General features: G+C 46.2%; 1 protein-coding gene across 6 annotated transcripts in view; it reads right to left on the bottom strand.

The window, feature by feature from the left end:
* Positions 1-4,469: 4,469 nt before the first annotated feature.
* RGS3 (regulator of G protein signaling 3) overlaps positions 4,470-14,325 on the bottom strand; it is a 67,659-nt gene continuing 57,803 nt past the window's right edge. For 4 of the 6 annotated variants that reach the window (XM_060757239.2, XM_060757237.2, XM_060757240.2 and 1 more), the window contains 4 exons: positions 12,850-12,942; positions 10,850-10,911; positions 8,894-9,060; positions 4,470-6,515 (listed from right to left, as the gene is read on the bottom strand). In XM_060757239.2, the coding sequence (XP_060613222.2) occupies positions 6,330-6,515; positions 8,894-9,060; positions 10,850-10,911; positions 12,850-12,942 (508 nt within the window). In that variant the 3' untranslated portion in view covers positions 4,470-6,329. The remainder of the gene's footprint in view (positions 6,516-8,893; positions 9,061-10,849; positions 10,912-12,849; positions 12,943-14,325) is intronic. The other 2 variants (XM_067471919.1, XM_067471920.1) reach the window with 1 other exon arrangement.

A 14,325-nucleotide genomic window follows, 5' to 3' on the forward strand; every position in this document is an offset into this window, starting at 1 on the left:
CAAATTTCCTCTTGTTCAATTTGTTCCACTTTATCCAATTTGTTGGTTCACTTGAATATAAACTTGAATATAAACTTATATTTCCTTAAGTCTCTTTATTCTCTATTTCTTTATTCTTTATTCTTATTATTTATTTACTTCTCCAACCTTCCTGCCTTCCTCTTCCCTCCGTTCCTTCCTTCTTTCAAATGTTTTCAATTTGGGAACTTTCTCCCATTACCTGGGGGTGAAGTCTTTCTTTTTTCTTTCCCCTCGCTGGGGGTTTTCTTCAATCTTCTTTTCTTCAATTTGGAGTGGGTTGGCGGCGGTAAGACAAGCCTTGCGGCTTGATCCTTGCGGGGTGGTTCGCTTCCCCTTCCCGCTCGGACCCTCTCGACCTCTCCTCCTTGAGGGGGGAGAGATCTTTGGGGTCTCGAGCCTCCTTGGGGTTCGCGACACCTTTGCACTCAATCCGGCAAAGGGGGGAGCTTTTAAGCTCTACCTAACCACCACAACGCCGGTCCTCGTCGGGAGCTTTCTCTCGACGAGGCTATCCCGTCGCCATGTCCACCGGAAGTCCGAAGATGGTTTGGAAACTTCAGTTAGTTCAACGGGCGGCAGGCAGATTACTAACTGGGGCGGCATACAGGGAGCATAGTAAAGGTAAAGGTAGTCCCCTGACATTAAGTCCAGTCATGTCTGACTCTGGGGTGTGGCGCTCATCTCCATTTCTAAGCCAAAGAGCCAGCGTTGTCCATAGACACCTCCAAGGTCATGTGGCCGGCATGACTGCATGGAGCGCCGTTACCTTCCTGCAGGAGCGGTACCTATTGATCTACTCACATTTGCATGTTTTCGAACTGCTAGCTTGGCAGAAGCTAGGGCTGACAGCGGAAGCTCACGCCGCTCCCCGGAATCAAACCTGCGACCTTTCGATCAACAAGCTCAGCAGCTCAGTGCTTTAACCCACTGCGCCACCGGGGGGTCCCTCAGGGAGCATACCACCCCCGTTATGCCAGTTCCACTGGCTGCCGGTCCATCACCGAGCCCAATTCAAAGTGCTGGTTTTGAGCCTGCCTGCACAGGAATGCGCGCACCCACATCCATGCACACACAGAGGGAACCTGCAGCAAGCCAGGGCTGCCCTTTTGGCACGACACTTGGACTATAAATAAACCATATTTCCTTCCAAGGCAGTTCGTAGGAATCCTGGCTGGAGCAGAATCCAGTTGGCCCAACCTCTGTTGAGAATGAAAGCTGCCTTGTTCCACTGACCGAACTCTCAGCAGCCTTTTGCCAACAGTCATTCATTGGGCTTGTGCAAATCTCCACCAATCAGTAGTCAATCTAAACAGCTCCTGACTTCAATATACATCCGATCAATGAAGTAACGTTTCCAAATACAGAAACCCATGACATCATGGCGCCTTCCCTCCTGCTGTGGTCTGGCTGCTTCTTGGAGCGATTCAGGGGAAGGCCCTCTGCCCTGGCGCAGGAACGCTTTCTCCTACTCATAGGAAACAATGGACTGACCGTTGCGGTCTGTGAAGCAGAAATGCAACTCCTGAATCAGGGAATGAGGTCAGAGGAGCTGGATGTTGTGATCCAAAGTCTGGCCTCCTGCACAAGGAAGGATTGCAGCTGAAAGCCATCTGCCAACCAAAAATACATTCCAGCCTTGCCTCGGAGGCAATGTTGTGGTTTCTGGCGGCCTATTTTTGGACACAAGGAAAAATTACACCACCCTGGCCTGAGTTAGAGAGAAGCGTCACATGACCCCAGGATAGGAAACTCTGAAGTCCAAGGGATGAAAACACTGGAGTGACTCCCCCTTCCTCGGAAGACTCATTCTCCAAGTCCTTTTGATTTCCTCCACCACAAACCTCAAGCAGGCACATCACGGAAGAGTGAGGCCGCCCACCAATGGTGACCTCAGCTTGGAAATATTTCCGAATGCTCCCTCACTTGGGCTCGGCTGCGAGTCTGAATTGTCCCAGTTCTGGAAGGAGAAAGGAGGCTGCCCAACGACAGGAATAGCACACATCTGCTCCACAGCCTGGACCCCGAACAACACTCCAAAGCTGGAAGAGGCCCCCTACCATCCCCTTTTAGACTTTCCAATCCAATCCAGGAAAGGCACTATCAAAGCACCCCTAGCAGATGGCCATCCCACCTCTGTTTAAAGGCCCCCAAAGAAGGAGCCTCTAGTGGACTCACTGTTGAACCACTTTTCTTACCAGGAAATTCTTCCGGATCTTCAGGTGGATTCTCCTTTCCTGCCATTGGAAGCCACGGCTCCACCGAGGACTATTCTCCAGGGCAGCAGGAAACAAGCACTCGCTTAGTCTTCGTGGCTGCCAAGATGGAGCTGGCCTGACGCTCATAACAAGCCCTGAAAACAAGGAACCCCTGAGCATTTGTCTAGAGCAGTGTTTCTCAACCTTCCTAATGCTGCGACCCCTTAGTGCAGTTCCTTATGTTGTGGTGACCCCCAACCATAAAATAATTTTCGTTGCTACTTCACAATTGTCATCTTGCTACTGTAAATATCCGATAAGCAGGATGTATTTTCATTCACTGGAGCGAATTGGGCACAAATACCCGATAAGTCCAAGTTTGAATACTGGATTGATGTTGTCATTTGGGAGTTGTAGTTGCTGGGATTTATAGTTCACCTATAATCAAAAAGCATTCTGAACTCCACCAGCAATGGAACTGAACCAACTTGGCACAGAACTTCCACAACCAACAGGAAATACTGTAAGTGTTTGATGGGCATTGACCTTGAGATTTGGAGTTGTAGTTCACCTACATCCACAGAGCACTGTGGACTCAAACAGTGAAGGATCTGGACCAAACTTGGCACGACTCCTCAATATGCCCAAATGTGAAAACTGGTAGCATTTGGGGAAAATACACATTGACATTTTGGAGTTGTAGTTGCTGGGATTTATAGTTCAGCTACAACCAAAGAGCATTTTGAACTCCACCAGTGATGGATTGAACCAAACTTGGCACACAGAACTCCCACAACCAACAGAAAATACTGGAAGCATTTGATGGGCTTTGACCTTGAGTTTGGGAGTTATAGTTCACCTACATCCAGAGAGCACTGTGGACTCAAGCAATGAAGGATCTGGACCAAACTTGGCATGACTCCTCAATGTGCCCAAATGTGAAAACTGGTAGCGTTTGCGGAAAACAGACCTTCACATTTTGGAATTGTAGTTGCTGGGATTTATAGTTCACCTACAGTCAAAGAGCATTCTGAACTTCACCAATGATGGAATTGAACCAAACTTGGCACACAGAACTCCCATGAGCAACAGAAAATACTGGAAGTGTTTGATGGGCATTGACCTTGAGTTTTGGAGTTGTAGTTCACCTACATCCAAAGAGCACTGTGGACTCAAACAATGAAGGATCTGGACCAAACTTGGCACGACTCCTCAGTATGCCCAAATGTGAACACTGGTAGCATTTGGGGAAAATAGACCTTCACATTTTGGAATTGTAGTTGCTGGGATTTATAGTTCACCTACAATCTAAGAGCATTCTGAACTCCACCAACAATGGAATTGAACTAAACTTGGCACACAGTTCTCCTACAACCAATAGAAAATACTGGAAGGTTTTGGTGGGCATTGACCTTGAGTGTGGGAGTTGTAGTTTATCTACATCAAACAATGATGGATCTAGACCAAACTTGGCACAAATCCTCAATATACCCAAATGTGAACAGTGGTGGAGTTTGGGAAAATAGATCTTGACATTTGGGAGTTGTAGTTGCTGGGATTTATAGTTCACCTACAATCTAAGTGCATTCTGACCCCCGGCAATGATAGAATTGGGCCAAACTTCCTAACACTGAACCCCCCATGCCTTGAAGGGACTTGCTGGCGCCTCCCTCCTGCCTCGCACGCTCTCCCTCACGCCTACATGCGCACCACGCCTGCTCTCCCCTTCCCAATTGGAGTCTCAGAAACAGCCCTCCCGTTGGCTGAGAGGCCGGCCAATCACAGCGGAGGAGGGCTTTTGGTGAGAGGATCTGCTGTTTGTTTCCAAACAGGACGAGAAGGACAGGTGGAGAGATCTTCAGCTTTCTCTGCCAAAGAGGTTCCTAAGACCATCAGAAATAGGTGTTTTCTGATGGTCTTTGGCGACCCCTCTGAAACCCCCTTGCAACCCCCACAGGGTTCACAATCTCCAAGTTGAGAAATGCTGGTCTAGAAGGAAATGAAACCCATAGGTGAAGTGAGGAAAGACGAAGGCACCCATTTGTGTGAAGGTGCATCAGTTGGAAGAAGATCTGAAGTTGACAGAAGGAACCCAAAAAAACCCAGAGAATCTCCCCAATATCTGGCAGGATGGACCCACTTTCTTCCCACCAAGTGCTGAAGTGTCTGCACAGTGGACTTAGTAGCTTGCAAGGACCACCAGTAGGATTCCCCTCCACTTCCTCTCCGGAATGAATCAGGACAGAAGCGGGATCCTGGACTTAGTTTCATAGTTTATTCCACCTACATAGTCATTATGACGTTCTCATGAAAGTCTTTGGTTTGTTTGTTTTTGGAGACTGCAGGGAGATTCTCTCCGATGGTAAACTAGGCCGTTGAAAGGGGAGCTTCCTCTCAGCCTCTTGGGGGGGGGGAGCAGGAGCCTATGAAGAGGGGGTCTTCCTGGGCCAAGGCTTGCTTGCACCCCCCCCCCCTTGTGACACGGACTGAGGCTCAGAGGGCCCGATTCCCATGGATGCGTCTTACCTGGACGAAGTCTGCTGCCTATTACGGCAGTGGCACATCCTGTGGCCCTTTGACCAGTAGAGGAGAGGGACGGGAAAAGGGGCTCAAGGGGTAGGGGAGATGCCCGGTGCCTTCGTCATGCCCCCACATTCATCCCAGAAGGAAGGAGAACATACAACAGCATATATATATAGGAATCCCCGGTGGCACAATGGGCTAAACCCTTGTGCTGGCAGAACTGCTGACCGACAGGTTAGTGGTTCGAATCCAGGGAGAGTGGGTGAGCTTCCTCTGTCAGCTCCAGCCTTCCACAAGAAGCCTCCCATAAGGATGGTAAAACATAAACATCTGGGCAACGTCCCCTGGGCAACATCCTTGCAGACAGCCAATTATCTCACATCAGAAGCGACTTGCAGATTCTCAAGTCACTCCTGACACAAAAAAGGAAAACAAAACAATAATACAGCCTCCCATAAGAAGCCTCCCACAAGGATAGGAATTATCAAACATCCGGGCAACGTCCTTGCAGACGGGCAATTCTCTCACACCAGAAGTCACTTGCAGTTTCTCAAGTCGCTTCTGACACAAAAAACCCCAAAACAAAACAATAATACAGCCTCCCATAAGAAGCCTCCCACAAGGATAGTAAAACATCAAACATCCGGCAACGTCCCCCTGGGCAACATCCTTGCAGACTGCCAGTTCTCTCATATCAGAAGCGACCTGCAGTTTCTCAAGTCGCTCTTGTCACAAAAAAACAAACAAAACAAAACAATAATACAACCTCCCACAAGAAGCCTCCCAAAAGGATTTTAAAACATCAAACATCCAGCCAACGTCCCCTGGGCAACATTCTTGCAGGCGGGCAATTCTCTCACACCAGAAGTGACTTGCAGTTTCTTAAGTCACTCCTGACGCAAAAAAAAACCCCCAAAACAAAACAGTAATACAGCCTCCCATAAGAAACTTCCCACAAGGATAGAAAAACATCATACATCTGGGCAACGTCCTTGCAGATGGCCAATTCTCTCACAGCAGAAGCCACTTGCAGTTTCTCAAGTCACTCCTGACACACAAAAAAATACAATAATATTGCACTTAAGTTTTTAAAAAACATCCTTTGCTATGGGACATTGGGGATAAGATCTCAGAGACAAAACCTATCCAGTCCAGCAGATATCAATAAATAAGACCAGGGACCTAGAGGGACCGTGTGGCCAATGGTCGGGCCATTCGTCTGCCAAAGCAAAGGCTAGATGCCGGTCAGTCTCTTTGGAAGGAAGACGTAGACCCATCCCCCTAAGGAAGCCATCTTGGTCCCAATCCACATCCATTCTCCAGGAGGGCTTTCCTTCTGTGCTGGTCACCTCCAGAATGATTTTGGGGCGACAGGAGAGAATAGCCTTGAGTCTCACAGGGGTCTAGTGGTGTTAGTATCACTGACCCCATGGGAGTGAGAAAGCCACTCTTGGGAGGGCATTCCCCTCTGACATCTGACCCCTCCTCCTGCATGGAAGAAAGAGGCCCCCTCTATAATCCAGGCAAGGGTCCGGTCAAGGAGGGAGGAAGACCTGGATGAGTGTCATGCTCTCCAAAAGAGCCCCCACCCTACAGAACAGGACTGGGCTTCTTTGGCCGGACGAGGTCCAGGTACAGCTCAGAGCGCAGGAAACGCGGGTAGGGGTCCTTCTCCATCAGGCCGAAGATGCGCCCCTGAGCCAGGTCGAAGGCCCCCCGGGTGAGGGTCCGCATGTTCTCCTTGGTGTGCTCCCGGGTGTAAGAGTCCAGGTTGACCTGCAAAAGAGCGAGGCCACACAGGTGAACCAGCCAGACAGCTCCCCTGCAGAATTGCGGGACAGACAGGTGGATGAATAGCCAGCCTAATGTGGGTGACAATATAGGAGGGCGAGGAGGAGAGGGGAGTCCAATTGGACTGCTGAAGTGGTTGTTTCAGAGGATCCCTGAGTCATCAAACGGGCCCACAATTTTGTCAGAAATATTAAGAATTAACGAGGTATTTTTAATTACAAAAATGTGAGTCAAGCACTTATTTATTTATTTATCGTTGTATTGCATTTTTTAACAAACAAACAAAGCACAAAGTTTGCAAGCTTGGTAGTTGATTACTAACACTGAGGCCTTCTAATACTGAGGCCTACTAACACACTGAGGCCCTTCTCCCACGGAAATCTCACTCAGACTGAGGGCTACTAAGCTACAGGCACACCTGCTCATATAGAACTGCAGCTTTTGCTGAGTCATTGCATCCATTTAACTCTTTCAGTGCTAGATTGATAGTTGATCAGTGTGTGTTAGTCGGCCTCAGTATTAGAAGGCCTCAGTGTTAGTTCACCTCAGTGGGAGAAAGGTGTCAGTGTGAGAGAACCCTCAGTGGGAGAAAGTCCTCCCACTGGCCCAGTTTACTTGTCTGAACGTATCTCCCGCTACGATCCACCTAGGGCCCTAAGATCATCTGGGGAGACCCTGCTCATTGTTCCCCCACTGTTGCAATCGCGTCTGGCGGGGACAAGGGACAGGGCCTTTTCTGTGGCGGCCCCTCGGCTATGGAACTCCCTCCTGAGTGAAATTAGATATGCTGCATCCCTCCTGACTTTCCAGAAACAAGTAAAATCCTGGTTATGGGATCAGGCTTTTGTAGATTAGGCTGACAGGCTGACATGATGACTTATATAGAACTCACTGACTGCCTCTTGGATGTTGATTCAAACCGCTGACGGCTCAATTGTTTTTATACTGTTTTATATTGTTTTGTACTGTTTTATACTGTTATTATTATACTACTGTTAAATTGTATATTTATGTTTTTCTGATGTGGGTGCCATGGGGTGCCAATTTGTTAGCTGTCCCGAGTCCCTCTTTGGAGGTGGAGATAGGATGGGATATAAAAGCCCAAAATAAATAAATGATAAATAAATAAAGTCCTCAGTGTGTTAGTAGGCATCAGTATGAGAAGGCCTCAATCGGAGTAAGGTTTCAGTCTGTGAGAAAGCTTCACAGTGTGAGGTAGGCCTTAGTCTGTGAGAGAAAGCCACTGTGTGAGGTAGGCCTTAGTCTATGAGAAAGCTGAGTGTGAGAAGGCCTGGTGTGAGAAACTTCGGTGAAAGAAGCCCCGGGTTGAAGGCCTCATGTGTAAAGCTGTGTGTAAAGCTATTATGTGAAGCTCCTGAGTAATTTTGGGGTGAGAGGAGACTGTTTATCTGCATGAGTCCTCAGTGTGTTAGTAGGCATCAGTATGAGAAGGCCTCGGTCGGAGTAAGATCTCAGTCTGTGAGAAGGCTTCACAGTGTGAGATAGGCCTTTGTGAGAGAAAGCCTCACAGTGTGAGTTAGGTCTTAGTCTATGAAGAAGCCTGATGTGAGAAGCTTCGGTGAAAGGAAGCCCCAGGTTGAAGGCTTCATGTGTGAAGCTCCTGTGTAACTCTGGTGTGAAAGGAGCCTCTGTGAGAGCGAAGCTGTTTATCTGCATGAGGAAGAAGCCCAGCATGGAAGCAAAGAAGGAAGTATAAAGGACTTCATTTGTGTTGTGGAAACATTGTTATTGTAAATAAGGCAAAGATAAATGTTTCCCTTGACATTAAGTCTAGTCGTGTCCAACTCTGGGGGGTGGTACTCATTATTTTTAAGCCGAAGAGCCGGCGTTGTCTGTAGACACCTCCAAGTTCATGTGGCTGCCATGACTGCATGGAGCGCCATTACCTTCCTGCAGAAGCGGTTCCAATTGATCTACTCACATTTGCATGTTTTCGACCTGTTAGGTTGGCAGAAACTGGGGCTAAGAGCAGGAGCTCACCCTGTTCCCCAGATTCGAACCACCAACCTTTTGGTCAGCAAGTCCAGCAGCTCAGCAGTTTAACCCGCTGCACCACCAGGGGTGGGTGGGGGGAGGCTATTATTGTAAACAGTGCAACTATATTATTTTACTACCAAAAAAGTCTCTTATGGAAGGGATAACATTGGTCTGTGTGTTTTTCTCCTTTTCATCTCTCCGGGCTACTGGCGCTGGGTCATGCTGCTGCTAATAAGTTACTCTACTGTACACTTAAGAGGGGGGTCTTTCACAGTGATATTCCTCCCCCCCCCCCACACACACACTTTCTTGCCCATGGCCCCAGTCCAACGCCCTCCCCGTTCCCCCCTTTCCTGTCTACTCACTTCCTTGCAAGATTGGATGGCGATGTACTCGGCAAAAAGCTTCCTGGCCCTGGAGGCCATCTTGGATTGGGAACGGATCTTCTTGTATTCCTCGCAGGCCAGCCAGAACTCCAGGTTCTCCTCACTGAACTCAGTGCGCAGGAAGGCGCGGAAGGCGGCCAGGCCGTCTGGGAAGAGGAAGAAGGGACACAAAGTCTTTCAAGGCCAGCGTTCTTACTGGAGGCCAGCTGTGACCATTGATGGCACCATGGATTTTGAAGAGGCATAAATAGAGGGAGAAACATGCCCAGGGGAAGGAGGTGTTAGGGAAAACTACCCTAAAATATACAGCAGAGCATCCAAAAACAAACAGGATACAAAAGTTGAGTATCAGCTCATTTTTTAAATTTTAAACTATTACATAGGTTTTTAAATACTTGTGTGTTACTGTTTATTGTTTATGTGATTTATATTAATTGTATTGTATTGATGGTTTTTGTTATTGCTTTTGTTATTGATGTACTGTGGGCTTGGCTTCATGTAAGCTGCATCTCTTTGGGAGATGGTAGCGGGGTATAAATAATAATAATAATAATAATTATTATTATTATTATTATTATTATTATTAGCAAGCAGAGCGTGAAGTACCGTGTGTTGTGGCCGGAAAGAATTCAGAGCTTAGGAGCTAAACATGCAGAGTCCAATCTTAAAAAGTCACAAAAGGTTTAATAAGTCACAAAAGGCCCTGCTCTCGCTCCTGCCCCCTTCGCAGGCGCGATTGGTGGGGACAAGGGAGAGGGCCTTCTCTGTCGTGGCCCCCCGACTCTGGAACTCACTTCTCAAGGATATCAGGCAAGCTCCCACATTGGCAGTCTTTAGGAGGAGCCTGAAAACGTGGCTGTTCCTGAATAAAGCAAACAATTCCCTGCAAAATGTCCTCAGAAGCACTTTAACTACCCGTTGGGTTGCCCTCACTATATTTCTTTTAAAAAACCCCTACTTAGATACATCCAACCTCTGTTCATGCCGAGCGTTTATTTTTTAAATTTTTAACTATCACATCTGACTCAGCTTTACGTGTTTAAATTTTTGAGTGTTATTGTCTATATGTGAGTTATATTAATTATATTGTTTTATTTGCTTATTGCTTTGTTGTTTACTGATGTTTTGTTGGGCTTGGCCTCATGTAAGCCGCCCCGAGTCCCCTTGGGGAGATGGTGGTGGGATATAAATAAAGTTTTATTATTATTATTATTATTATTGACACAAAAGCACAGTATGTCACAGCAAACGAGATCTATATGCTGGATTTCGTATCACAAAATCACAAGTTGAACACTTCCCAAGTGTCTAGGATTGTGTGATATATTTTTTATTTTTATTATTATTATTATTATTTACAATAAGAAGAAATTATTAATAGGTAAAGAACTGGGTCTGAACTACTCTAACATCCATCTCTTGCAAGGTTTCAAGAGAGGGGAAAACTCAATGTCTACATCTCTCTTGACACATAAGCAGAGAGAGATCTCAAAGCACACAGCACATACTCTCCATACTAAAGTGTCAAAATTATAATAAATAATAATAAACTTTATTTGTACCCCGCTACCATTTCCCCAAGGGACTCAGTGCGGCTTACATGAGGCCAAGTCCAAAGTACATCAAACAAAACATCAATAAACACAACATCAATAAACAATCAATAAAATACAAATCATATAAATCACATAAACAAAAAAAATCAATAGTGACATAAACCAGGAAAGCCCCTCCCCCCCCCAAGTCCTGCCCCCTCCTCTTGCCAGTCAAAGCAGAGGGCACCAAGATGGCGGTCCTGGGGCTGAGTACTGATCCACTCCTGGCACCTTTCTTCCCTGCCCCCCAGGCTATGAAAACAGAATGGGGTGAGGGAGAGAGGTGCTATGGGTGAGGTGCATTCAGGAAGGGGTCAAGAAGGGGGGTACTGATGCTCACACTGATGTTGCAGCAGCTTCTCCAGGGACTCCCCCCAGGCCAGGGCTTCTTCTGGACTTGGCCTGAAGGAAGGAGAGAAGAGATTCAGAGGGGGAAGGGAGGGTCAATGTCTGCCATTAGCCAACCCTTAAAGCAAATGTGTCAAAAGGTATGTCAATTTGTGTGGCCCTCGAGATGCTGGATTCCCAACTCGTGCATTCCTCCTCATTAGACATCAGCACTAGAACTGATGGGAGTTGGGGTTTGTTTTGGGCCACAGTGGCACAATGAGTTAAACCATTGAGCTGCTGAACTTGCTGACCTGAAGGTTGGCAGTTCGAATCCGTGGTACAGGGCGGGCTCCTGCCAACCTAGCAGTTCAAAAACATGCAAATGTGAGTAGATCAATAGGTACTGCCTCGGCGGGAAGGCAAATAGGTCCTCCAAGCAGTCATGCTGGCCACATGACCAGGAGGTGTCTACAAACAACGCAGGCTCCTCAACTTGGAAATGGAGATAAGCACTTGCCCCAGAGCTGGAGTTGAGAACCGTCTCCAGAAGCCGGAGATGAAAGGGGAAGCCTTTGCCTTTGTCTTTGAATGTCTGTCTGATTGTATCAAGGAACTGAATGTTAGTCTGTATTTGTGTTTATATATATGCTGTCATCTGCTCTGAGTCCCCTTGAGGAGAGAGGGCAGAATATAAATAAAGTGCTATTATTATTCTGTTGTTGCAGAACTGCATTTGGCTTTGGATGTAAGGCTTGTGGATAGGACCTTTTTTTTTTTTTGGTCGTGTGAGGAGTGACTTGAGAAACTGCAAGTCGCTTCTGGTGTGAGAGAATTGGCCGTCTGCAAGCAGGCCCACACTTCCCATTGAAATACTAATAAGTTTATATTTGTTAAAATTGTTCTTCAGTTTAATTATTGTATTGTTTTTAAGTGTTTTTGCACTATAAATAAGATATGTGCAGTGTGCATAGGAATTCATTCATTTTTTTCCAAATTATTATCTGACCCATGCTGCACATACAATAATAATAACAGCAACAATAACAATATTCTTTTAATAAATTAAATAAATAATTTGGCCCTCCAACAGTTTGAAGGACTGTGACTGGCCCTCTATTTAAAAAGTTTGAGGATCCCTGATTTAAGGGTTGTGGGATTGCCTGTGGGATTTCCTGGGGCACAAAGTGATGAAGATTCAAGTCAAGGAAATGATGCTTCTCTCTCTGAAAGTGCAGGGCTTCAAGGTCAATCAGAGGATCCAGAAACAGCAACATTAGATAAGAAGTTGGTTGAAGAGCTAAGTGATACAGAAGGCTCCCACAGGAAAAAAAAACACCTGGAGCTACAGAGATCAACAAAGATCTTTGTTTACATATCAGAGCAGAAAACAGGCATTGTAGGTCAGAGCAACTACGTGGGAAAGATGTGGAGAAAATTCATGGGAAACAGAATGCTTTCATGGATGTCTATTAAATAGCAAGTTGTTTACTTAAGGGTTAGTTCAGGCAACATAGCATTCACATCGGTAGCTCGGCCTGAGTTCTATTATTCTTGTTCCGAGTCAAGCCTTGGATTTGGATTCTAGTATTCTGGAAGTTTCTATGTTCCTGTTTCTTGTATTCATGTTCAAGTTTTTACTAAGTATACCTTTTGCTTGACGACTTAAGCAGTTTTTGTGATTTTGGGCTATTCCTGGACTGTGTTACCTTTGAATCTGTAGGGGACTATTGGATTCCTGTTGGATTATCACCTATTGCTAAACCTTATTTGGATCATACATCTTTTTTCTTTATTCCTGATTTTTGCTATATTTTTATGTGCTTGTACAATAAACTGCTTGCTTATATTCTGGAGTGCAACACTTGGGGACTCCAGAAGAACTCTTATGTGGGAACCCTGCACATGGAGGAGAGGTCCTCATGCTTCCTGCCTCTGGAGCAAGACTGGTTTGGAAGTCCAAGGAGCCCCCTCCCCAAAAAGACCCAGCTCCCCCCCCCCCAAATCACTCACCGAAGGGCCTTCGCTCCTTTCTCCACTAACCTTCCTCCGGGAGACTCATTTCGACGCCGGAAGAGGCCCAGGCGCTGCTTCACATCCTTGGCTCTGTGAGAAAGGCACAAAAGGAAAACGAGTGTTAGGAGGAATCGGGGCTCTGGGATGCCCCTGAGCATGTGCAGAGCACAGCACCCCATCTCCCTACACACACACACACACATATATGGTTTATTTATTTATTTACAACATTTATATGCCACCCTTCTCACCCCGAAGGAGACTCAGAGCGGTTCACAAGATATACTGTATATATTCGCAGTATAGGTTCGCAGTTTGGGTGTGATCCTGGACTCATCGCTGAGCCTGGAACCCCAGGTTTCGGCGGTGACCAGGGGAGCATTCGCACTCATTAAAACTCGTGCGCCAACTGCGCCCGTACCTTGGGAAGTCTGACTTGGCCACGGTAGTCCACGCTCTGGTTACATCCCGTTTAGACTACTGCAACGCTCTCTACGTGGGGTTGCCTTTGAAGACGGCTCGGAAGCTCCAATTAGTCCAACGGTCGGCAGCCATGATACTAACTGGAGCGGAGCGCAGGGAGCACACAACTCCTCTGCTGCACCAGCTCCACTGGCTGCCGATTTGCTACCGGGCTCAATTCAAAGTGCTGGCGTTGGCCTTTAAAGCCCTAAACGGTTCTGGCCCAACCTACCTATCCGAACGTATCTCGGCCTATCAGCCCGCCAGGACCCTAAGATCTTCTGGGGAGGCCTTGCTCTCTATCCCGCCTGCTTCACAGGTGCGGCTGGCGGGGACGAGAGACAGGGCCTTTTCTGTGGTGGCCCCTCGGCTCTGGAACGCCCTTCCCATGGAGGTAAGATCAGCCTCCTCGCTGATGGTATTCCGAAGAAGACTAAAAACTTGGATGTTCAAGCAGGCATTTGGTTAATTCGGTGCAATGAATGTGTTGATTACGGATTGGTAATATGGATGATGCAATTGGACCACGATTTTAGTTAGGAGATGTATTGGATTGTGATTTTGTGTATTATGTTTTTTATGGTTTTAATTGTATACTGTGCACTGTATATTTTGTTGTAAACCGCGTTGAGTCGCCAGTTAGGCTGAGAAACGGCGGTATACAAGGACAGTAAATAAATAAATATTCAAGTATAAGCCTAGTTTTTCAGCCCCCTTTTTAGGCTGAAAAAGTTCCTCTCGGCTTATCCTCAAGTCAAGGTTATTTATGATTTTACTCTGTTATTAGTATTATTTTAATTACATTTATTATTTTACTCTATTTATTATGATTATTATTATTACATTTTCATTATTTTACTGTACTATTATTTTATTACATTTATTATTTTACTCTATTATTATATTTATTATTTTACTCTAGTATTACATTTATTATTTTACTCTAGTATTACATTTATTATTTTACTCTAGTATTACATTTATTATTTTACCCTCTTTATTATTATTGGA

This window comes from Anolis sagrei, chromosome 11 (assembly GCF_037176765.1).
Source record: "Anolis sagrei isolate rAnoSag1 chromosome 11, rAnoSag1.mat, whole genome shotgun sequence".
Taxonomy (NCBI): domain Eukaryota; kingdom Metazoa; phylum Chordata; class Lepidosauria; order Squamata; family Dactyloidae; genus Anolis; species Anolis sagrei.